The sequence below is a fragment of the Zonotrichia albicollis genome, chromosome 1, assembly GCF_047830755.1.
Source record: "Zonotrichia albicollis isolate bZonAlb1 chromosome 1, bZonAlb1.hap1, whole genome shotgun sequence".
NCBI lineage: Eukaryota > Metazoa > Chordata > Aves > Passeriformes > Passerellidae > Zonotrichia > Zonotrichia albicollis.
In genome coordinates, this window is record NC_133819.1 from 129,938,472 (window position 1) to 129,964,015 (window position 25,544).

Below are 25,544 nucleotides of genomic sequence, written 5' to 3' on the forward strand. Positions count from 1 at the left end.
CAGAGTTTATCTCCTGTAGATTTATTACTTTTCCCTTACTAAGGATGTTCAAAATATAATTCTTTATTTTTCAAACCATATTGTGAATTCTCATGGTATTCAAAAACTGTAGAGACCTGCTGCTGTACATACCTATGCTGCAGCAAGAGACCTGAAAATGTCTGGGTTTATTGCTATATTCACATTTCTTCTCATTTGCACACTTAGCTGTTACCTACACTGCACATTGCACTCTCTGGGGACTGCAGATCAGACAGTTTCACTTTAAAGCTTCAGAATCTGACTTAGAAAACAAGTGTCAGTCACTTTTCAATCCTAAGTATTTGGGAAAGTCTTAAAACACTTGGAGTAAAACAAAATCTGCTTCTGAAACAAATTCAGCATTAATATAAAACTAAAATACTGTTGTTCTTCAAAACATAAAATATCCCCATATTCTTTCTCAATTCACAATACCAGCTCACACTTCAAAAATGCTCACATTACATAGATAAAACTGTAAAAGATGGAATAAGAATGCATAATATGCAATTTGATTTCTATCTCTATATTCTGGGCTCATGGAGAGGAACTAATTTTAGATACATGATCCCATGGTATAAACCTTGTTTTATTTCTGTATCATTTCTCAACAAACAGAAATAATAACAATAACTTGCACATTCTAATAACCATGGACCCAGCACCCAAAGCACATTCAATTTTGTATGTATTCTCCAATAAGATTCTTAGCTAATGTGAGATGGAAAAGCAGCCTACCAAAAATGGGAATTCCTAAATATTCTCTCACATTATTTTAAATTTTCTGGCTGCAATCTTTTTCAGAGGCAATATAAAAAGAACTTCAGTTTGGCTGTAATTCTAATTAATGCTGGAATTCTGGGTGTATGGCTGATTTTATGGTAAATATTAGAGAAAATGAATTCTAAATCTCACTTTTAAAGCTGAGCACAATAAGTAAAAGAGACCTACTCATTACCCCCCATTTCTCATAAGAAAAAGTTTAAAATATACTCATTGGATCAGGTTATGAAAATCTCAAATATAATTAGCTGAAAGAGCTAGTAAGTCATAATCCTATGTTCTATATTAGTTCCAGTTTCTAAGTAGATGTCTGTCAAAAAACACAAACGAGAAAGTATGGGAATGATTCTTTATCACTAGGAAATTAATGGAATGTATGGATCAGAGGACTGGGAAAGAGAAGGTGGACAGCTGACTTAGATCAGTGTGTACCACAACACACTGCCCACTCAAAGATATTGAGAGATAAATATATGTAGAAACGAAGCTACTGGCTCTGAAAGCTGGCTCCTAAAAAACCAGCATATGGGGCTCCGTGGGAAGCTTGCACTTTGCTACTGGCAATCTGTAAATACAACTTCACTCTTCAGGGCTGACAGTCTGCTCTTCTTCAGGAACACTGCATTCCAGGGATATTAAAAAGAGAATAGAAGTGCTAAGCGTAGGTGGTTCTTTTAAACTACCTTTAGAGAGTAACACTTAAGTATTGTGTTCAAATAAATATGTTTATCCCTACTCGACAATCATAAAGATAGAAAAGCTTAGATGTGTAATGTGTATTTATACAAACAAAAAAGAACCTTGTGATTCAAAATAACTCTCCTGTCATTTCCCACACTAGCAATTTTTGAGGGTATACAATAAATTCTTTCATCACTAATTCTATACATAGAGAGAATGCAGAAAAAAACAAAAGGTAGGAGGACTGAACTGCTGAGATTTTGCATCCCCAAAAAATTGAAATCAGCCTGCTTAATAACAGCCCAGTACATGTTCTAAGAAGTGCTTTGAAAAGCATTGACAAACATGCTAGACATGCCTTGTTCTAAGACATTTTCTGCACGTTGTCATAATGTGCTGCTGGATAGCATCTTCTGTTTCATCATATATAAGAATGTTATTGAGAGATAAAAAAAAAATCTTCAGACACAAGAAACTGATCTATTGACTTCATACTCTTTTGACATCTCAAAAAAGGGTAAAAATCCTAGACTTCTATGTGTTATTAATATAGTATAACTATTTTACTTAGTGAAGGCAAACAGTCTTCAGAGGTGCTGTCTGCCCTTCACCAGTCCCTGGTGATGACATTTAGATTGGGAAGAGCATTTTTGGAGTCCATCTGGTGCAATGCCTGTCCCAGGCCTGGCCAACTTACACTGCATTGTTTACAGCCTTGCTCAGTTGGGTACTGGACCTCTCAGTAGGATATTGCATGACCTCTTTGGACAGCAAGAAGTACTTTTATTTTCATTTCAGAGGTGTGACAGCAATAAAAGAAAAATTTTATTTTCCCACTGCTAAATGGATTCTCCTGCCATAGCTGAGCTCTGATCAGATGCTAAATTTCCAATTGTATACTCTTTCAGACCCCAGAAAGCAAGGATTTTAATTCCAGGATAACTTGTTCTGTACATTTAAAACTATCTGTTTAAACTGCAAAGTATTTATGACACACAAGGATTCAAGACATTAATATATTCCTAGACCACTAGACAAAATCCTTCTTTTTCAGGTTCCTATATCTGTACAAAAGGAAATAGGATTATTTAGTGTAGGAACATCTGAATTCTCCAGCAATAATAGTGAACATCTGAAATTGCTTATTTGATCGGAGTTTTTAAAACCAGATGCTGAAAAACTAGTGCTCTGGGAACAGCCTAGCTAAACCATCTTCACTGAAAAGCAGGACTTTTATACCAAATCTTAGTATTTCACCAAAAAAGAAGATTTGCTAAGTCCTTTCCTTTATATTTACAGACAAGCTTGTACAATTGTTCAGTTGAGCACATTACGAGTATTAGTATTTATTAGGTTTTTTTATTATTTATTAGTACATAGTAAGATTGCTATGTAAAAAACCTGAATGTCTTTCAAATTTTGAGCCAATATCATCCAACAGAACTTTACTCAAATAAAATTTGTTAAAAAACTAGAATTTGTTAAAAAACAAAATTTGTTAAAAAACAAATCATAAATTCATTCTTAATGTCAGTTATTTATTGCACAGACAGAAATTCTGACAGAAAAATAGTGTTTGTTTGCAGGATCGGATATTTCCTGAAAACCAGAATTTTACTAACTTCACACACAAAGAGTCCAATTGGTCTGTAAAAATAGTTGTAGATGGAAACATCTTAAAATGTATTAAAAATGGCATAGACCATATACGAAATATAATTTAAAAACTTTAGTTAAATAACAGTTGTGTCATGTAAGACTGAAGAGGATTGAATTGCAATAGAACTCCTTATCTTTTAACTATCACTTCTTTCAGCTTTTTGGGGACAAGTATAATCTTAAAATATCAAGGCTACGCAGTGTGAGTCTCTGACAGTGTGTCTATCCCAGAATATTATGATATGGAGCATTTTAATCCTTCTCACCATCAAGTGCACAGAAGCAAAACAGATCAACTGCTTGAAATACTTGTAGACAATGGGTTATGTAATAAAAACTCTAGATAGCACATATGAACTATCCAAGCTTGTTTTCACGACTACACGCAGAAGTTTCTGTGAGTTTGTGTGAAACATGCACACACACTCACATACAATGACTCAAAGAAACTCCAAGTAAATCTTAAAAATTACATTTGGGCTATTGTCATGTTGTTTAGGGGTTTTTCTGTTTGTTTTGGAGTTTTGGTTTTGTTTTGTTGGGTTTTTGGGGTGGTGGTGGGTCTTTTGGGTTTTGGGAGTTTTATTAATTTGATTGGTTCATTTGGTTTGTTGGGTTTTTTAAATAACTGCCAACTGGTATTATAAAATTTATTCAGTGAGGAAGAGCTTTAAATCGCTGGCAGTATTGAACAGTTAAACTGGAGAAACCACGAAGTATTGAAGAAGTAGATTTTTCCCCTTTACTGTCTTATTCTCATGTATTTATTTTTATTACCACACTTTATATATGCTAGTTTCGAAATATATACTGATAACTACTGTGGACCAAGTATAAAAAACTCTACAAACTACAATTTTTAAAGAAATTCCGTTTGTGAATCTAAGCACATAACATAATATCAAAGCAAGACAACAGGCCATGGTATTAATTTATCTACATATGATGTTAAATACAGGTTACTTTAAGAAATATGAGCTAAAGAGAGAGGTCCTGCAAATCTACTTTTGCTTAAACAATGAAATTATGAACATAATACAAAAGAAAGAGCTTCATGAAAAAAAAAAAGTCCATTGCAAAAAACAAGATAATTTACTCCAACTGAGAATCTGAACTGAGTTATAAGAAAAAAATGGTGCAATGCACAGTGGTTGATACCATTTGTAGCATGTCACTCTCATCAGTAACCACAATGATCTAATTCATAACAGCTACAAATAAACATAAAAATTCTGTCAGCTTTCCATTTGCAGGAATTTAATAGATTTCATTATGCATTCATTCAAATGAACTATACACAGAGTGAAAAACTAATAATAACCTACTTTGTAACCTCCGTGTGGGACTCTCGCCATGGAGCTGTCTGCGTGGCAAATATGGTGAGGGATGGGGAAGTGGCAATGAAGAGACATCATGTGTTTGAAGTTTGTACCAGTGGGGTTCATCATCTAGTAATGCAGTCTCTAACTCAATAAGAATCTAAAAAAGAAAAAATGGTTAAAAGCAGGAAAGCATTGTGCAACAGAATATTTTAAAATAGATATACCCATGAAATTTATTCTATTATTTTCTTACTGCTAAGGACTTTGTCTGAAGTTATATAAAAACCTTGCTTTAATATGCAAGAATCTTCTGTGCGTTTTAGAACACTAAATATACCCAAAAATCGTTCACAAAACGCTTATTACCTTATGAGAGCCTTTACAGCTTTCAAATAGGTAAATGAGCAATGTTCCAAAGCTTTAGTAAAATATGACTATGGATAATATAGATTTGAATGAGCAATTAGAAATTAAGAAACCACGTTCATGCTGTTACTAAAACAGAAAAAATGCAGAAAGAATCTCATATCAGGATTATGTAATTTGTGTGAGATCACTGTTTGTTTACTACTAAGTGAAAGAAAAAGTAAAACAATAAAACCAGCTTTGCTTTGCGCAGTTAGTAATTTTTTGAAAATAAGTATCTATACATAAGTATGAGAGAGCAACTGTATTTCTATAGCAACTACCAATACTTGTATACCTCTCCTAAAAATTCACTTTCTTCCTCTCGAACTCGTGCTTGGTCCCAAAGAGTGATTTCTAACATTCGTTCTCTAAACTCTCTCCGATGAACTGGAGAATAAATAAATGTCTGATTCCACTTAGGTTCCAATGTTTTCTTTACTGTTTTTGTTCTTCTTTTATTTTTATCACTGAAAAAAACAGTTAAATATTAAATATGTTCAAAACACCATTAAACTGCATTAAGTATATAATTGGAAAATAGGAAATCTTAAATCAGCAGTTCAGTTTGTAGGATCAGGGGTACTATAATCTACATCACGTTATAATGGTCAGTGCATATATTGAGGATAATTCATAAACTCACATTAAAAACTCAGGTTAGGTGATTTCAAGTTTATGTGCCAATTCCAATTTTAAGATGTTTCCCAAAACCCACAAATGTTTTAATATGATTTTGCATGTATTCTCTTTTATTTTGGAAACAGCATTTTATAAAATAAAATGTACTTCCATAAACGGGATTTCCACAAGGCACAGCCTGACAGTAGAACATCTCTACAGACAACATTGGGCATTGAGCTGCATTTCAAAAAAAATGAGCCAGCTGGTTCACTCAAGTTCCAGTCCTACAGCGGCTCCCTCCAACTGCAGAGCAGGAAGGAGCAGCTGGCCCACATGAAGGATGGGCAGGGACCTGGGGGCAGTGCAGGGCTTTCCTGGCTAAGGGCTCCTTATCCACCTGGGAAACCAGAAGCCCCAAAAACAAGTTACATGTTCTTTTCCAGCAATACTGGAACAAACAGCCTTCTCAAAACAGCTTCCCAAATCCTTTGGTCACTTCAGTGAATCACCAGGCCGAAGGTGGACCTCCACTGTGAGGTGAGGTCTCCAGGCAAGGCTACCCTGGCAGCCTTGGCTCTGGCTCCAGGGTGCTGTTGAAAGCAATGTTTTTGCAGAATATTTCTGCTATAAAGAATTAATATTTTCTGATAGAAACATTTTTTGCTGGAAAACACCCACACTGCTCCTACTGAGAATACTGACAAGAGTCCTTATAACAATGCTTATTCTAAACCTGCTGATTGCTGCATAATGCAGCTGCCAGACTAATTTATAAGGATTTTTTAATAGGCAATGCAGATGCAGTCCATTCCTTAATACTTGCAATTTTAATAAAGTCATTGTATTTCTGAACTGTTACTTGGAAGTTGGATCAAAAAATTACCTAAGTAATAATACTTTTAGACACACTGTTAAAAAAGACCATAAATTATTTCTAGCATACTAAAGGTTTGTTTACCCTTGTGAACTAAGTTACATTGTACAATATTTTTCAATTAAACTTCTTAATTCAAAGAGAATTCAGCATCTTCATCTAATTAAATGCTTAACTTACTTAAGTGTATTTTACCTCCAGCATGTTTCTTTCTACTACACAAGAAATATACTGTTGCTTACTTAGCTTTTAAATCTAAGGAAACAAAATGAATTTCCACATCAGAAAAAAACCAAAATTCTGTGAAAAAAAACCAAAATTGCTGATCATAAACACATGAAACAACTAAAGAAAAGTTCTGAATGTTTCTCATAAATGGGAAAAAACATAGATTAATAAAATTTAATGTCAATATATTTTAGTTATCACAATTTACATTGTAAAACATTGTGAACACACTTTTGTTAGCCTATTAATAACTCATTGTTATGGAAAAAGCAGGTAAGATAATTGGACCAGACCTGATTCTCAGTTTAGCACAGCTTCAGCAGCTACAAACACACTACAGCATTTTGAATAAAGTAGGGATCTACACCAACTGTTCAAATACTGGTGAGCCTGAGAAAATCTATCCTTTTAATCATCAATGACACAGCAAATTAGGTAGTTACATAAAATTTGCTTGTCAACATACGGTATACAAAAAAAGTGGAAAAGCCACTTGGAAAAGTCTTCCAAAATACTAAATAGCTTTAATTCCTACTGAACTCAAATGGTAATGGAGATAGCTAGCATCTTCCCAGTTTAGCAATTCGGAAAAGCAAAGGAAGTAAAAATACAAGTTGCATTCTGTTCTACAGATTCAGTAATCCAATGATCTATTATTTTGAGTGGCAGTAAAACTTTGGATTATTTGGTTAGTACATTATAAAATAAAAGTAAACATGTCCCCCTACTGACACAATCTGAGGAAACATCAATTAAAAAAATAAACTGGAAAACACACTATCTCTTCTGCTGGTCTTCCCAACACCTAAATTGAAACACAGAAAATCATGGACTAAGAAGTGAAAGTGCTTTTCAGGAATAGGGATCCTACTACAGTTTAACTTTTCCTAAGTGCATCTATGATACCATCCAGATTTACACAAGTCCTGTGCTCTAGGGAAAATTTTCAAGGTGCAAACATGAACTCTCAGGTCCCCTTCAGCCTTACCTCAATGATACTGTGAACAAGTATCTGTGTGTTTCAGATGCCAAACCTGTTACTGCCTTAGTGTGTAAAGGTGGGGCAAACCAAACTGCTGGACTCATCAGTCCAGAAATTTATGAACCCAACCGTGTAGCAGCTTCTTTGCTCTAGAGAAGAATAACTGGCATAGGAAATACAGGCACTATAATACACTAATAACACTCTTTGCAAATAACAGATCCCCATGTTTACCTTTCCTTTCCTTTTCTATTCAGTATTTTATAATACAACCAGGGAAAGCAAGTTTGTACTTAGTGTTCAAAGACACCTTGCTGTTACATACTATGTTCAACACAAGAGCTCAACACTGCAAGCCATTATTCATGTAAGCATGGCTGACAAACTCAGCTGTGCATGTCACCTGAGTATCAGACTAATTCAAATATTCCTTGTTTTTGTGTTCACCCTACCTTCTGTCTGGAAGAAAGTAAATTTTAACATAAGGATTCCTTGGCCTTCCATCTTCCCTTGAAGGAAGATCCTTTGCTCCCAGTATGGTCACTATTAACTGATGACCAACCTTGTCATACCACAGTTTTATCTGTAGGAAGAAAATATTAATTAGTGAACTCATTTCCACAATGAAGTTGTATAGTAATCCTTAAAAATAATTTTTCTCATGAGCTTCTATTTATACTGGTTACTTAAACAGAAAATATTATATTCTACTTTTCATTTATAACAAAGAATAAAAATAAGTTAATGCTGTAATAGCTTCAGTATATACCAGGAGTTACTCTTTTTTTAAAACCCTGTACTATAAGTACCTTACTTCACACTAATTGTTTTTCACATGGTGCTCTGGTTAGGATTATTCTCCCTTGTATCGTATTACTTGCATTATTAATGTATAGTATTCATATATATACATCTCTGAGGAGTTTATGTACAATGAATTAATTTTTCATCGGCTGTTGTGCTAAAGAGACTATGGGATAAACCCATAAATATTTCATATCACTTAATGTTTTTCAACATATATACACTTATTCTGAAATAATACAAGTCCTCCATAAATACTGAGAGGAAGGCTCAGTAATCCAATCCTCTTCATAGCCCAACTCAGTAACAAGATAAAAACCACTATTATTCATTTGTAGAAATTGTTATTAACCAGTGTAAGGCTTGATTTGCTATCCTTTTTTACTACAGTCATTACAAGCTGCTATTTATCTATTTCAGTTTGAATTCTATGACTGCAAGTACATCAGCCAAGAAAGAGATATAACTACTCCAGAGCAGTCACTGCAGAAGGGGGAAATGGTGCAGTTAGGGCAAAACAAAGCCTTCCAAATAGCCAGGAAGCCACCGCATGCTGGTAGCACTGCAGTGCCTCTAGCTGCAGCTTACTGAGGAGCCTCTCCTCATGAGGACTTTGCCCAAGACAGGACAAACCAGGACATTTAAAGAAAACAGTGACCCTGCCTGAACTTAAGGGAATCAGAGAGGATAATGCCCAGCTGCACACCTTCCCAGGCAATACACCTTTAGGCATGAATATACCCTAGCACAGGTAGATATAAAGAGGAGAAGGTGCATTTTCTGTGGAAACAATCTCACTTAATTCCAGCGACAGGGTTTTCTTCTGCTATCATAGCTCCTCATCTTCAACATTTCAGTCTCCTAAAGAAAGGTCTTGATGTAATTCTCAAGACTTTTAACCCATAAAGAAGAGGCTAATTTAGCTCTCTGCCATTCCTAATACCTCACTAAGTGAGATTACACTAAGACACACCAACTCAGTTATTGGTGGCAGTGTACTTCTTCCTTCACTGCTTCAGATCTTGCAACTCTTGTAGCCACTAACCATTTGAATCAATATTAAAAATGGGATATTTGTCCTCCATTACCCTGTCATTAGCCCTGCTACAGACTTTAAATGCTTCTGGTACTAATAGTGAAAGGGCCCTGTGGCTAATCATCTCAGCGTGAATTTTAGATATTGTTTCTACATTCTTACAAGCCAGGGGCTTTGAGAGTATTTTTTCTACACTGAGAATTATCTGGACTTCTAGCTATCTACATCCAGCTACGGATGAAAAGCAGAAAGCTTGTATCAACAGTACACCTTTAATGACCTCTGAAGTGCAAGTCAACTTAAATGTTCTTTGACATTAAACCCACAGGTTTCCTTGGGAGTCCTGAAGCAAAAGACAGACTTGGCTAGTCCCACATCTCAAGGGGAATAGCACTGAAGAAAATCTTCTTCATTTGTTTTTTGTGGAAAAATATGCTTGCTTAAGGAGAATGAAATATATCTGTGATACAGATACTATCAAAAACTGTGACTGATGAATGTGAAATTATCTAGATATAGGCACCAAGAATACAACCAGAGTTATGTGTTCATATGCAAGCTAAATATATTTGTTTCAGACTGATTTTTACAGGAAAACTTCAGTCAAAATATTTAGAGAATTACTTAAGCAGAAACTGAAATAATCTGACACCACTTCATTGAGATGCTTTAACAACTGCAGTTTGGATCAGGAGCTCAAGATTTGCATTGACTTGTACCTTCTACTTTTCCCTTGATGTTCTGAAATAAAAAATTGGAAAAACTTGAACTTAATGGGCATATTTTCCCTGTAATGCTCTTTAATTTGCCTTGTTACAGGAAAAGCCAGGAGTCAGAATTAAGACCAGAAAGCTCTCTCTCCCCTGCATTCACACTGCTAGCACTCCAATACACAGCACAGGTACTTGTGACCCAAGGAGTCGTTTGACTAGGATGCAAGGAGAAGAAGGGAAGAAACTGTGAGAGAATGGTCAAAGAAGCCCATAGAGGGGAGAATGGGATTGCATTCTTATGGGATTAGAAGAAGGAAGAAGGGACAAATAAAAAGCTGCTTTATAATTACAGTGAAAGTAAAATAGACAGGATACTTCTTGGTGAAACACGGGAAGAATGAAACCACTAATGTCAGGGACCAGAGATTAAAAGAAGGGGGAAAATAAAATGAATGAGAGAAATGCTATGAGGTGACAAAATAACTAGCCATGCTAACTGGCACAAAATATGTTGAAAGACAGACTGGGATGAACAAGAATCTAGCAAGATGTTTTACAAACACACACACTTGTATAATTTTAGAACATCTAAGAAACTTCAACAAAGCAATCCTGATCTAAATGAAGGAAAGGGAAAGCTAAACTAACAACACATAAAATATGCTATATAAAAAATCATGCTAGCTGATGCTAATGTTGAGACTAACACCTGAACAAAACCTTCTTGAATGGGATTTTGTCTGTCTGGGTTACTTATGATGTAGGCACTTAAGATTTGCTTGGAAGTGGTGCAACCTGAATACTTTCCCACTTTGCACTGAAGTCCTGGAGACAAATGAGCCATACACATGCTCATATACTTTCCTTCCCTGGGCTCCTTCAGCAGCCAGACATGCACCTAATGCTTTATTAAGCTTTTGCTGTGACCTACATTCAGGCAAACAGGCATCTAAATTCAGAGCATCCTGATACTGAGATGGTCTGTTATTCACAGAGGGGTGCATCTGCTGCAGACAGGCTGCCAGGTAGGAATAACTGCCACAGAGTGCAGGAAGCAGGAACTCTTCTGCAATCAAAGGACTGAAGGAAACAGAGATGTGGGTCTGACCCCAGCTTCATTCTTTCTGGTTTTTAACCACTAGTGTTCTAATACAAGAACAATACATGTCTGGAACCAGCCATGCTAAACTGAAGCATGCTTTGGTAACACCACACACTCCCATTCCCAACCAAAATGTGTCTCAGCTTCAGATGAGACTTGGTACTCCAGAGAAGAATGCAATGTGGCATAGCTTGATAATAAAGGCACTATTTTGATACACAGGTTCAACCTCTTCAGTCTAAACAGTATTTAAACAGCAGTATATGTCCTGCTTCTGGAATAAGCTTCGTACACAAACAGTATATAAAAGCTGACTGCTGCTGCTGAATTTTGAGAAGTGAGGATGCAGGTATCTAGTACATCTAGCTAGCATTCCTGGTTCACAGAGTCACAGAATAATGGGTAAGATTGGTCCTCTGTAGCCTCAGTAGAAGGTGCCTCCCCTGGAGAATCAACTCACTCTCTGGAGCAGCCTTAGTTTCAAATAGATTTAATGGGCTTAGGTGTCTTTTATTTGGGTTAATCACCCACTGCAGGTATTGAGGTACTTAGATCTTTCCTTCAACTGTACAAGTGAAAGATCTTCCTCAAGGCACCTGTCCTGGGTTGACTATATGATGCTTTTATCCCCAGTCATCTCATTCTGTTTATGTTGAATGATAAGTTTTGCACCTTTATTTGAAGTTAGTATAAGTTATATAAATTAAGGATATAAATTCAGTTTACTAGATTTCATCTTTTTCTATTAGATCTCATCTTCACTAAAATTTTAGAGCACTGACTGAGGTCAGAGTTTAGAAAAGAAGTAATCATGTATAAGAACCCCCTACTCTTATTCCCCCTGATAAGGGAATCAGTTAAGAAATTCTCGAAAATATTATTGTTGCACCTCCAATACTCCTATCTCATAAATGTTTGACTGTTTCCTCAACTATGCAATTCTATGTAGTTTTATACACAGGACATACAGGCAAAATTTATCTTCAGCCATAATTTAGATTTAGAAACAGAGAATATTTGAAGTTTTAAATCCTATGCTACAGTTATATCTTTGTTATATAAGGGTTACTTTATGAATCTCATGAAAAGAGATGAAACTTGTGCCACTGGGAGAGACCATCTGCCCTACAGCTGATTTTTACCACACAACCTACTCAAACATCTCTGGCTTTTAGAGACAGCTGGCCAGACATTTTTTTTCCTTCTGTTGCTCATTATAATTTTTCATGTAACCTACACAGATGTTTATTATGTTTATTATTATTTTAAAATTATATACTACTTTTCTTTCTCACATTATTCTAAAACTAAAAATATACCAGCAGGATCTGTTGTTTGACAAAAAAAATCTCAGTTTATTTTAAAAAATACTTGCAATAATCTTTTTTTGGACTTAAGCTTATGTAGATGCTGAAACTGCCCTGAGGTGTTGATGTCCGTGGCATAGCTGAGGCCAGTTTTGAATGTTGTTAAACACACCTCTAAAAAATCCTGAGCACTGAGGGTTGCTAATTCAAACTACTATTGCTTTCTGCTTCAGCTGCTGTCTAATATGCTTGAACAATTACAAGAAAAGGCTGTCAAATGGAAAAGCATGTAGGATATAAAGGCCAGGAAATTATAGAAGTATTTATGCTGCCCTAATCTATGTTTCTTTTTTAAATCTCTTTTTTAGTAGTTTCACCTTTTAGATATTTTTATACATGATCAAATAAATTGATATTCTGTATTAAAGCCAAAAGGATGGCTGAAATTTTTGAAGTTAGAAAAACCCAGAGGCAACTCTAGCTCAAAAGAATGCTTTGCCAAGTAAACAAGAGATACTGCATAGAAAACACGATTTTAAGAACAGATTTTTCCCTACAGAGATTCATAAAGCATCACTCTGCAAGTTTGAAAATTACTGGTATGGCAAACTGAATCTAAAAGTTCAGGAAATAAAGATGCACTTTTACAAGTAATGTAAAATTAGTAAAAGCTCGGTGGGCATTTGATAGGAAAGAAACTGAATGTCTTTCTTCCCAATGAAATAATGATGATTGTATGAAATCTCCCAGTGAGCTAGAAGATGAATGCAATGTCATGGAGGGAAGTGTGGAAGAGAAGCTTTTGCCAGAAAGGATCAGTTTCAGAATAACAAGTAAAGAAGATGCAAGCAAGAATAAAGATACACATTTCCTGTTTAGAGTGATGAAACAAATAAGTATAAACAGAATGTTTGGAGATTTTCATTCTTGTAAGGAGTTCTACAGGCACAGCTATACCTCAGCCCACAATGAAATGTATACTTCCTGACAACCGTAAACAGCAGCTCAGAGCTCTGATTTAGTGAATTTGTCATGCCAAAAAAGTAACCAGAATTCTGCACTGCTGCTGGACTGCTCCTAATACCCTTGTTTGAAGACCACTGGAGAATTCCTGTTCTTTCAGCAGCTTGCATGGTGACTATATCTAACATTAATCTTTTTATACTATCTACTATCACCACTAGAAGTGGGCAGATGGATCACTTTTTGTTTCAGAGTAGGTGCAATGATTTTGCCAAGGTCATAATTTTGAGCTCTTCAGGAACTCTTGTCAAAACCCTTATGTTTAGCATGGACTGTTACTGGGCTCTGCAAAAAAAAACTTAGATTAAGTCCTTAGATAACAAGGACTCCACAGGCACTGATTGTTTAGACAAAACCGGGGGTAAGGACAATTATTACCTACAATATAAAAAATAATGCATCCAAAGGGTGAGCAAGTAAGCCTTAAACATTTTCACCTCTTGTTAGATACTTTCTAGCAAACGACTTTCTTTTCTTTTCTCAACTACCATAATCATTTGAGCAAAGTATTTTTTTTTGTTTCATGAGATGATATTAGTCTAAGTGGAACAGACAACATTTATGTCTATGTCTTTATTTTGTATAATGAAATTAAAATATGGAACTACTACATGTTATTTCTACATTACAGTGTTTCATGAAACATGCAGATTTCAGGCAGAGATTTCCTTTTTAACTTGAAGAATAAACTTTCATATAATTTATAATTTATTTAGCACATATATAAAAAGAAATAAATATTAAAAAACTACTTATATAATATTTACCTCTATGAACTACTTAACAACTTGTAATTGTACCTCTACAAATTCATTATCATGAGCAGAATACAGCTTTCTTAATCGTGCTAAAGAAGGTTTTAAATTTTTCATACAAAGCCAGCTTATGTCAATAGCACATAAATTAGCTTTAAATCATACAATCAAGGCATTATTTTATAATCTCTTTTTTCTTTGGAAGTTCTTAATTTTTGAATTTATATTTAAGCAGTTGTAAGGAATACTCTTGAGAATACTGCATTGTGAAAAAAGTGTACTTAATCAAATATGAGTCATATCTGATGTCTTAATTACAGTCTTATTTAGAATTCCTTTATAAAAAAAAATTATCTCTTTTCCATTTCATAATGAAATTCAGTCATCTCTTTCTGATCACTTAGGTCATCCTTTACATTTTGGTCAATTAATCAAAGAAAAACATTTATAAAACTGCCACATAAAAGATTAACATCTCCATAAAGATATTTTGTAAGAAAATCAGATAATATTCTGGTTAAAAAAAAAAAAATAAAAACATGCAGCAAAGCAAAAAAAGCATTGTGAAATATTAGTAAAACCTATTTTTTGCATAAATCTATCATACCTTAGAAGCTTCCTAATGAAAAAAAGGCAAACAACTTGTACCTAAACAGAATATCAAAGCTGAATAAATTCAGTAAGACAATGGGAGAATTTTTTTTATTCAAGTAAAGTTTTGGCTATATTGATGTACTTAAAAATGCAAGAACCAAGTTCCATAAACAACAAATTTGTTTATTTAAACAAGGTACAATTTTTTGCCCATCTTCTACTCAAGGCGCTACTATTATGAGGAAAATGCAAAAAAAAAATATGTGTTAAGTAATGATAATGAATTATTTAAAGAGACATTCATCTTTACATAATAAACTCAAGCACAAAATTATTTATTGCCTAAACAATGCACAAATATTTTATGTGGGATGCATAGTCATCATCACTATTGAAACCTGTTTAATATTGGGCAACTAGAAAAAACTAGATGTCTCTTTAAATTAAATTTAATATTTTAATCCCCATGCAGAATTTTACAAGCTGATCACAAGATAACATGAAAGTTGTTAATATGGTTTAAAGCAACACACTCAAAATATGGGAAAACGGACTATAATGTAACGTTTTCCTACTATGCATTTTCCATAACAAACAAAAGAAAAACCCACAACTTTAGTTTCTGTCAGGCAGACGAAGTCTTTACCTGAACCCTAGGAACAAAAGGCGTTGTTCTTCTACTAAGGCTTTGGCTCTGGTAAGCAAAATTAAAGAAAAAGCAATAAAACAAAACCAAAAACGACAACACGCTGGAAACTAAAAGACCAAAAGTAAAAACAAAGACACATAACTATTACTTTAAACACAGCTTTACACCAACAACATATTTATCTAACAAAAAGTATTTTAATGCAATGCATAAATTAAATCTGCAAATCTGTTACCAAATCATATCAAAACTCTTTTGTGGAAATTCTTGCTGTAGGGAAGTCAGCAGGAATTTTGCCACTGATTCCCCACGAGCAAGGATTTCTCTTTGCAAGTCTATAGACAACATTTACAATAGATTTAGAAATAACATGTAACAGAAACAAAAGGTAAGCAAAGTGTGATTTAAAAGTGGGGTTGGAAACATAAGGTTGATCATCTCTTTCAGGGAGATTGTACATGCACATTCAGAGAGAAACAAGTACAATTCACATACTGACAGCTTTGGTTACTTAGGAAAGTGAGTAAAATAAAAGGTTTCCTCTTTTTTGCAACTTTAAGAGTCATGTCTTTGATAAGTCCTCCTAAATACTTAGAAAACAATTAAAGAAAGTTTGTGCTCTCTGGTATTAACTTCACTTGAGGGAAGGTACAATGTATTTATATTCTCTAGCAATCACAACAGAAATGACATATGGTATACACACAAAATCCTTGCATGAAATGGGATCTAGAAAATTTAACAAACTGCATGTATAGATGCATTTATAACATATTTTTGTGCTGTAACACTTCAGACCCCATACAGCCTTGTGGCCACCAGTAGGTTCATCAAGACTACATTGAGTACAGGCAACACAAGTTCCTGGACTAGCTGCAAATTCCAAGCAACCACTCCTCACCTTCAGCTTAGGGCAATAGCTAATGGAGTGGCACAGAATTAGTACAGAGTATAGGGCATGGACAGGAAAAGGAGCATCTGTTGATACCTCAGAGGGCTGGTGAGTGGGAGAACAGGAGCATGGAGTAGGTCACAATAATCACAGCCATCTGAAAGGTTGGAATCTCCTTTACTTATGCTCAGTTTTCCTGATATTATTGTTCTAATTCAAAATGATAGAAAAAAGCTACTACTCAATATTCACTTCCATTAGAAATGTACTCAAAGCATGGAAATAGGCACTGTGCTGATGCTTCTGCCACCTTCCTTGCTTATTTGGCATGCACAGATGATCAAGAAATCTGTTCTATAAAATGTGTGAAATAATCTGTTCTTATACCAAAGAAAGAGGATACATAAGAAAATTTGGCAGTCTGGATCACGGGTTTTGTCTGATGTGCTCCCTGCGTTCTGCAGGGTGCAGCAGCTGCACTGTACCTGCCACTCTGCACAGGCAGGACTGCAGAGCCCAGAGTTAAGGGTGTCAGAATGTGACCTAGTCACAGTAAAAGTAGACCTTCAGCTCGTTTCAGTTCAATTTTACAAGGGAAAAAAAAATATCACAGGATATTGCAATCCCAAGAGGGACAGAATCTCTCCCACCATGTACCAAGGGCTCTCACCTGTCATATTCTGCCTTGGAAATGGAGGAAAAATCAATACATTGTGTGCACCACCTAGAACTTTCCAGGTTTTGGTGTTAGAGCAACAGCAATTTAATTTTATAGAGGTACAAAGGGAAGAAAGGAAAGGAAAAAGAACACATGAAAGGGGGGGGGGGTAGCACGTGTTGTACTTGATCTCATCCCCTCAATGTGCTGACATATAGGCCCTTATTAATGTACCATAAAGGCTTTCAATTATGTTGTATATATTACAACCATAATTACTATAACTTTATTTTTTTATTGCTTTATAAACTGAATATGTATGGAAAATCCATTGAAGTGGTTCTATGGTTCAAGTGTACAGGGATATAGATTAATTTTATAAATGATACCCTTTTTCTGCTAGAACTTCCACCAGCACAAAAATTTAATAATGTGATTTTATACTGGTATTCATTTACATGGTCTTATGTTGTTATTCCCCAAACCTAACTATTGGAAAAGAATTTCAAGTTATACTTTTCATACAATATCAAAAATGTAGATAAAATTCAGTAGTTAAGCTAAGAGCACCAACATACAAGGAATACTTTTGACTTTTTCAAAATTATATTAAAGGAAAAACAACTCAGTGAAAAAATACAGAAACAGAAATGAGACAAAGCAAATAATAGAAAAACTATAATTGCAATAACTATCAGATACTCCCCTGAAAAACAACATGAATAAAAAGTGCTATAAAATAAAACACAGATAATATGGATAAATTATATGAGCAAGTTATAACACACAATAGTTTACTGTAGTTGCACATAATTTGTTCAATTACATATGTACTTGACCAGAATAATTATTAATGTAAAGAGGATTTTCTGTCTATGTGCAATGGTTTACTTTGTGGTCAATCCTATTAGTCAGCTCTAGACTGACACTGTGACCTCCACAAAGAAAACACTTACACAGACCAGTGCCAATACAGAGGAAAACATGGAAGACTGAACAGACAAAGACATCCCTGAATGCTACAGTGGCATTGCTGCAGCTAAACCAGCCAAAACCATACTGAACCTAAAGAAATAGATTCCAAATACCAACTTATATATAAAAATGCTTTAAGCATCTATAGTACTGTTTGAATAAGCCTATACTCCAGTATTCATTCAAATACTTCAGACTTTCATCCAAACTGTTATTTCCATTTCTGCCTACAACTTTTGTATTTCACTGCCTATGCCAGTAACCACAGCTGCACTAACAGCAATCCCTCAGGATACATGCTACTGTTCAAAGGCACAGAAAATACAGAAAACACTTCCAAAATCTTGCCTTTCATCTGTTCCCCTCAGATCCATCACACCTGCTTGAATTCAGCCACCATCAACCAGAATATCACTGACCCACCACTTCCACAAAAAACAATCCTCATTTACTAATTTACAGCTCGTTTGTTGCCAGGATTCTGTAGTTATTCTCCTGTCTAGGCACTCCCCACAAAGAGCACATTCACAATTACATTCAGAATTTAGTATTTCCTTTCATTTCTACCTTACTTAGCCATTTTGAATGAATATATGATCCATCAACTGTTCTGCTAGAAAAGAGACGATTAAGACATGGAAAACAAAAATACTGAAGCACATCCATTTTGAAGCAATCAAAATAAAATATCTTTTGTAACTTTAAAATTCAGATTTACCTTACTACTTCACTTTTGTTAAAGATCTAAAATTAGAAAATCTCATAGTTTATTCTATTTTTTCAAAACATCTCTAACTTTACAAACAGGATTTTTTCACTATCTTTTCTAAAGTTTCAAAACTTCCAAAAATGGTAGAATGATAAACCCAAATATTAAAAAGTGAAGGAAAAACTATTCATCATACTACTTTCAAGAACATAAACACCCAAATCTGATGTCACAACATTTTTAATTTTTCAAAACTATCTTAAAGGATCAGACCAAAACGAAAGTACATTGATTGTTTTGAAAATACTCTTCCTGTAGAATACTTCAATTCTCCTGAGGTCCTCTATTTCTAAAAATGCATATTAGCTTATACATCGCCATTTGCTCACCTAGACCCCATGTTGCCACCTATGCAGAGCATCCTCAGACACTATGACAGCCATCTTTGCTAGCAAAGCAAAAAGTTTAGTACTTCTCTCCCAAAGTCTTGACCCAACAGCAGCAGAAGCTGGTTTGTGCCCTTAACATGATTAACATGAAATACAGCTATTTCCATTGTTTCATTAGCTGGGCAGACAAGGCCAGCTTCCAAACTTTCAAACTGCCTATTAATTTTAGATGTCTAAATTGCAACTTTAGAGAGTTACAGAGGATTTCTGACTTCAGTTTCATCCAGCTGAAGCTTTGTGTTCTCAGATAGGTATCAGCTGCTCTCTGAGGGAAAGAGATAATATGAAGCAGGGAGTATTGAACATAATTGCAAACAGTAGATAAGAAAGTACCCAAAAAAAGGCAAAGATTTTCTAATGCCTTGTAATGTTATTGGGTTTCCTTAGATGGAAAAAACATTTTAGAATAGGCATTTATATATTGAAACATTAAAAAAATAAATAAAAATAGGAATTATGTCTTCTTGAGTTAAACACTGATTTTTTTATGCCATTCTGAGAAATAAAACCTTTGGATTTCTGTTATTCTCAACAAAATAGAATATACCTCAAAATTTCCCAATACTATGATTATATACCTTGAACTTCAGAAACCTATGAAGCTCCTAAATCAAAAGACTTACTGACTTTACTAAAAAAATCCTAATCTTAAACTCATGATTTTGATCTGAAACTGAGAAAGTGAGAAAGTCAGTTCTATGTGGTTTCTATTTGGATAATTATTCCATTGTGTGTGTGCACTGGTCAACTGAGCAGCTAACTCTGGCTCTTGAATTTCCTGCTGGGAGCTAGACGCCACAACTTTTTGATAGCCTAATCTTTTATGAAGTTTGGAAAAAAGGAATTTCTTCCTTGTCTCCCCTATCAACAATTTTTACTGTCTTGTAAAAATAAGGTTTTTAGAAAGTTTGTTCAGTGTATTCTGACAGTTCATGTTCCCTTGTCATTGTACTTTTGCAAAGCACTTTGAATTCTGCAATCAAGATTTTTAGTTTTCCATTTATCCAAACGATTGAATATTTGAAAGTAGTTAAGTACAACAACTACAGAAAATTATGTATTGTAAATGTTTCTTCTGATGAGCAAACAAGTAATGTCTCATGCACCGCAAGATGAAGCCAACAAGGCCACTGAAGAGACAAAAATATTCTCTGTCTCCTCTATCCATACCATAAACCATTTCTGTGAGACCTAGAAACAGTCTGCTTGGATTTTATGCATATTTTTATGGTACACTCAACATATACAACTTGGAAGTAACATGAATGTGACATTTCCAAACTTCTTAAAAACCAGTTTTGCACTGCTTCCCTTCCATTTGCCTTTCCTTTTCATTATGTCGGGCTTCACCTGAGCACTTTTAAAAAATCACACTTTGGAATTTTAAATAACATGGAAAGATGCACAAAACCCAAATTTTTCAGTTTATTACAAAAAAAGTATCCTTTAAAAGAAAATATTCATGTAATGAACTTTCTTCTCAGTGAGAGTGAAGAACAAAACTGAGTAACATCAGTACAAAGACTACAACATGAGTAAAATATCAGAGGGATATCTGGGGAAGTTATATATGAAAGTTAGTGCATAAGAAATAACGAGTTGTAACATCCAGGCACACAGGTAATAAAATCTACCAACTCTACACACAAGTATGACAGTTGAAAAAATGTTTACTCTCAACAGCACAAACATAACTGGAGGCCAAGATAAGACCTTTAGGAAAATTTGACTCTACATGTCTAGCTTACCAGATACATATACATGTATATATCAAATTTTCAAAAGCTAATAAAAGGAATATGATTATGAAATTCTGTTCCTGCCTAGACTGAGATGTATAGCATTAAACAAAAAAATGTAGCTAGTTTAACAAGAAATTTCTGTAGCTAGCACTACAGTAAGAGTTGTATATGCTGCAAAAAGTACAACATTAAAATCAATGAAATGTTTACATACTGAAAGTTGTCCAGACAAGAACTGTGGAACATCCCTTAACATGCCAGGACTCATAGGAGAAGTCACTGAAATAGAAGGTCGGTCCATTTTTTGAGATTCAAATGAACTAGAACCTGTAATTATAAACAAAAATATTTTATACATAGTAGAAGTTATGCATATATTTCAACACACTTTAAACAGAAATGGTAGAAATATAACCAAACATGCAGTAACATTGTGAAAATTATCAGTTTTTAAAATCTATTTAAAATTACTAAACGATGATACTCAATCTTTTGGTGATCAGATGCAATCAGGAGCTTTTATTTATAGAATGGAATATAGATTATTCAGATATTTGTGACTGTAATTATGTCAGTAAGTTGAAGGTCCAAAAATAAACACTTCACTGTGGTCAAATGAATTCAGTCTTCTGAGTTATTATCTCATACAATCAACTAATTTTTAATTAGATTTTTACAAAAATATCAAGACGTACGCAATGGTTTTGTACATTTTGTTTCAAATCTACAAGGTCTGAAAATGGTCAGAGGACAAATTTTGACAAAACATAGAGGAAAAGTGAAGTATTTTTGTAAATACAAAAGACAATCCACATCTCACAAAACATAAAATTAATTTTAAAAACTGGGCAATGAGTAAAAAGTCATTGAAGGAGTTTTTCATATTATTATAATCAAGCTTATGCCATTTCATTTATTCGTGGCTTCTATTATAATAGCGTTCTGAAACAATGATAAAAAATAACTCCAGGCTGAAATCCATCTTATCAGATCCAAGCCAAAGAACAAGTTATTCTTCCCTACATGAAATATGGGTTTAGTCAATTTAAGTACCAGTGATTGGCTCTAATAAAGTAAGGGTATTCTGAGTTCAAAGTAGCTATCACTCAGGCTGTAAGCAAAAAGCATTTCTTTCCCATTTTTAGTTTATAAGATACTATTGAAATGCAAAGAAAGAGAAGAGGAATTTAAAATTGCTATTAATGTTTTTTTTTATATTATTTAGAATTACATTTTCTTCAATCAAAACTCATCTTATCTTATAACCAATGTTGAACCTAAATCACAATATTCTGTTTTGACAGCTTATTATTAAACAAAGGTAGATAGATAATACACTAAGATGACATATGGAGACAAATATAGACAAAAAGACAAGACCTATACTGATTGCAGAGGACATTTTTCATTCTATTTGTGCTTACATAAAAGAGAGAGAAGATTTTCCTACCCCACAATTGAAACTTACTGGACTCCAGCTGTGCATGTGTGCTGTCGGGTATTCTGGGAATGTCCCTGAAATCAGGAAAATTAAGACAGGCTGATCCTTCATCTAACAACATATTTAAATTTCAGTTACACTATAACACTTCCCAATCCATCATGGAATGCCTCAGGAATGGTGCATGATCTGCTGGCTGCCTTCAGCTACTGGGATGATTATCTGTTATCCAGTATAAATAATTTCAGTGTCAACTTAAATCCTACAGAAAAGATTTGGTGGAAGTAGGGAACAGGCTGCACAGTCATAAATAAAATAATTCAGTAAATAAAAGAACAGTCTCAGAGTTAATTGTAGACTAAAACTGTGAGTAGTAGCTTGACAATGACATTATACATTAATTAAATTTACTGGACCCTCACCAAAAGATACTCAGCTGCCAATCATGGCTATCCCAGCACATTCTTTACTGAACTTGAACCACAAATTCAATCTATCTTACCTTTTCCATAACCAAATAAAATGTATAAATTCATCTGGCAAAATTGCATTCGTTCATATACAAGACATGTTGCAGCACGTGCATTAAATTGTGTGCAGAGCCACATAATTTTAAATCACTCAATCACATCCCCCCAAGCAAAGGAACATATTATTCCTCTGGAGGGGCAAACATTACAGTATGCTAATAAAAACGATCAATATGCTAATAAACAGTTTCAGAGCTATTTGAGCAAAACCGAGCAAGATGAAGAGCTTCAGTTCTGAGTCACAGCAAAACCAATATTTACAATCCTGTTGTTGTGTGTTTCAGTGCAGTTGGTTTCTCCAAGGCCACAGCCAGTCCTGAGGGGGGGCCATGGCGAGGAGAGGCTGTGGCTGCACCGTGCTGGGCCCAGCTGGCTCCTTGGGTGCCTCTGTGATAACATATTTAATAAAGGACAAAACAGCTGTGCAGCAGCTGTGAGAGAAAACAATGAGGAAAAAAAGGAAATGAGAGAAAAGTCATTGCAGACACCAAGGTCAGGGAAGAAGTGGAGGGGGAGGACTGGCTGCAACTCCCTTTCCCCATGCCATGGACTGCTTCGTGGAGAAGGAGGCAGAAAAACCAGGGGGAAATGAGTGAATTTGAGCCTGGGAAAAAGAGAGGTAAGGGTAAGAGGGCTTCAGTTTTGGTTTTATTTCTCACTATTCTTTTATTTTATTAATTCCTAGAAATTTAATCTTCCTCAAGTTTGTTTTGCCCACAATGGTAACCACTGAGTGGCTCATAAACTTTTTCATCTTATTTCCTCCCCGAGTCCTGCTGAGGAGGGAAATGGAGAGAGCAAGTCTTTGGTGCTCAGTCAACCCACCACAAAGGTAAATGAAAAGGAAGGGGAAATGAAAAAAGTTCCAGTGATATCTACTGTTTCATACAATGAAAAAGTCAGTATGATACATAAATAACTTATCTATTTTCTTTAATATCTATTTGCTTTAGAAAAACTTTTCCAGAATACTTTCAGTATATCTTTTCCAAATATTTTTCAAGACTCACTAGAAAGACAGCTTTACTAAGTAGACGAGGAATCTTTCCAAGTGAGTTGATGCACAGTATCCAATAATTGAAATAAACCAGAAGGCATGAAACTGCTCTAAGTGCTCAGTACAGACAAGAAAAAAAAAAATCTCTGTTGTTAGTACCCAAAATTTGTGAGAAAATCACAAGCACTGTTGAAGAAGCAAATATTTAAGTTTGTATATAAGGAGAATTTATAACAGGATCCAATACTTGCCTAGTAATTGACTCAGAGTTACACTCTCGAGCTTAACTCATAAATACAAAAAAACTTCTACCATATGAGTCTGACAAGAAAACCTTGGGAAAAAAAGATACATATATATTACATAAATCATTCTGAACAGAATGAATAGGAGTTTTCTATAGATAGCTAAAAAAATAAACTTGAGAGCTTTGAACATTATCATTTACACTCCTAAAGCATACAGATCCCCATATTTCATGATAGTGTGAATGGTTTTTCTTATAAGGAACTCTCATAGAGATAAACAGATGGAGGAGAAGTATAATTAGTTTCATAAAGACTCTTTGCATAGTAAGTCATGTTCCACTGCAAGCAGGTTGTATAGAGTAATTATTAAAACACAGTGCACTATTTCTTCCAAATGCAAAACTGAAGAAATCATGAAAATAACATGTTCCCGTGCATAAGGGACAGCCAGCTCAACTGATTAGCAATTTGGCCATCAATTTTATTCTAAGATTTAAAAAGTGATAAATTGCATGATAAACTGGCATGTTTTGTTTTGTTGGGATTTTCTCAGAATGGCTTTCAATTTTATCTGCCTTGTCAGCTTAGCTTGTCATCTTCAGTTTTCATAAAACTCAGCCCGTAATAAAGAGAAAAACAAATAACTGTCTTTACTTGAATTGGGTTTTGTTCTCAGAATATCAGGATGTGTACAGGTTTTCAGCTAAGTTCATTTCTGGTAACTGAAGATTTCTTGCACTATTTTAAGTGTTGCCATGAAACCATCAAGAAATTCTCCTTATAAATAATAGGATTTATCTCAATCCAAAAGCAAAACTCTTCAACTGGGCATTGATAATTCTAATAAAATAAATATTACTTCTGATATCTAGGAAATAAGAACTTTTAAACATTGTGCATACACTGAAACTTTACTTCCCAGAGCAGAAGAAAATCTTATGAAGTTATGGTTCCTTGGACAAACATAACTTATTAATTTTTGTTGTGCATTTGATTCTGAACATAAATCTTCTAAACTGAAAAGAGTAATAGTCTTTCTAGTTCACCAGCTCTAACCTCATGAAAAACATTTCTGACATTATGCTGTTAATATCAAACTCCTAAGAGTTACACACACCTAACCATAATCTAAAACCTACCAATTTGTAGGAACTATTCATCACTGAGACTCTTTTACATATACTGCAAACTGACACTGGGAATCAAATACACTGATCTTTTATCACTGATCTAGCTCCGTTCTTCAGACTATGAGGTAAGTGGTTATGCAGAAAAAGGCATCTTGAGAGCCAAGAACACTTGGTTTAAGGAATTACAGATGAGCTGCTCAAGTGACAGCAA

At 34.6% G+C, this 25,544-nt stretch overlaps 1 protein-coding gene across 49 annotated transcripts in view; it reads right to left on the minus strand.

The window, feature by feature from the left end:
- RIMS2 (regulating synaptic membrane exocytosis 2) overlaps window positions 1-25,544 on the minus strand; it is a 457,129-nt gene that overhangs the window by 183,106 nt on the left and 248,479 nt on the right. For 29 of the 49 annotated variants that reach the window (XM_074553869.1, XM_074553702.1, XM_074553753.1 and 26 more), the window contains 6 exons: window positions 22,456-22,502; window positions 21,202-21,314; window positions 15,560-15,607; window positions 8,032-8,162; window positions 5,170-5,341; window positions 4,470-4,623 (listed from right to left, as the gene is read on the minus strand). In XM_074553869.1, coding sequence (XP_074409970.1) covers window positions 4,470-4,623; window positions 5,170-5,341; window positions 8,032-8,162; window positions 15,560-15,607; window positions 21,202-21,314; window positions 22,456-22,502 — 665 coding nt within the window. The remainder of the gene's footprint in view (window positions 1-4,469; window positions 4,624-5,169; window positions 5,342-8,031; window positions 8,163-15,559; window positions 15,608-21,201; window positions 21,315-22,455; window positions 22,503-25,544) is intronic. The other 20 variants (XM_014270235.3, XM_074553775.1, XM_074553760.1 and 17 more) reach the window with 1 other exon arrangement.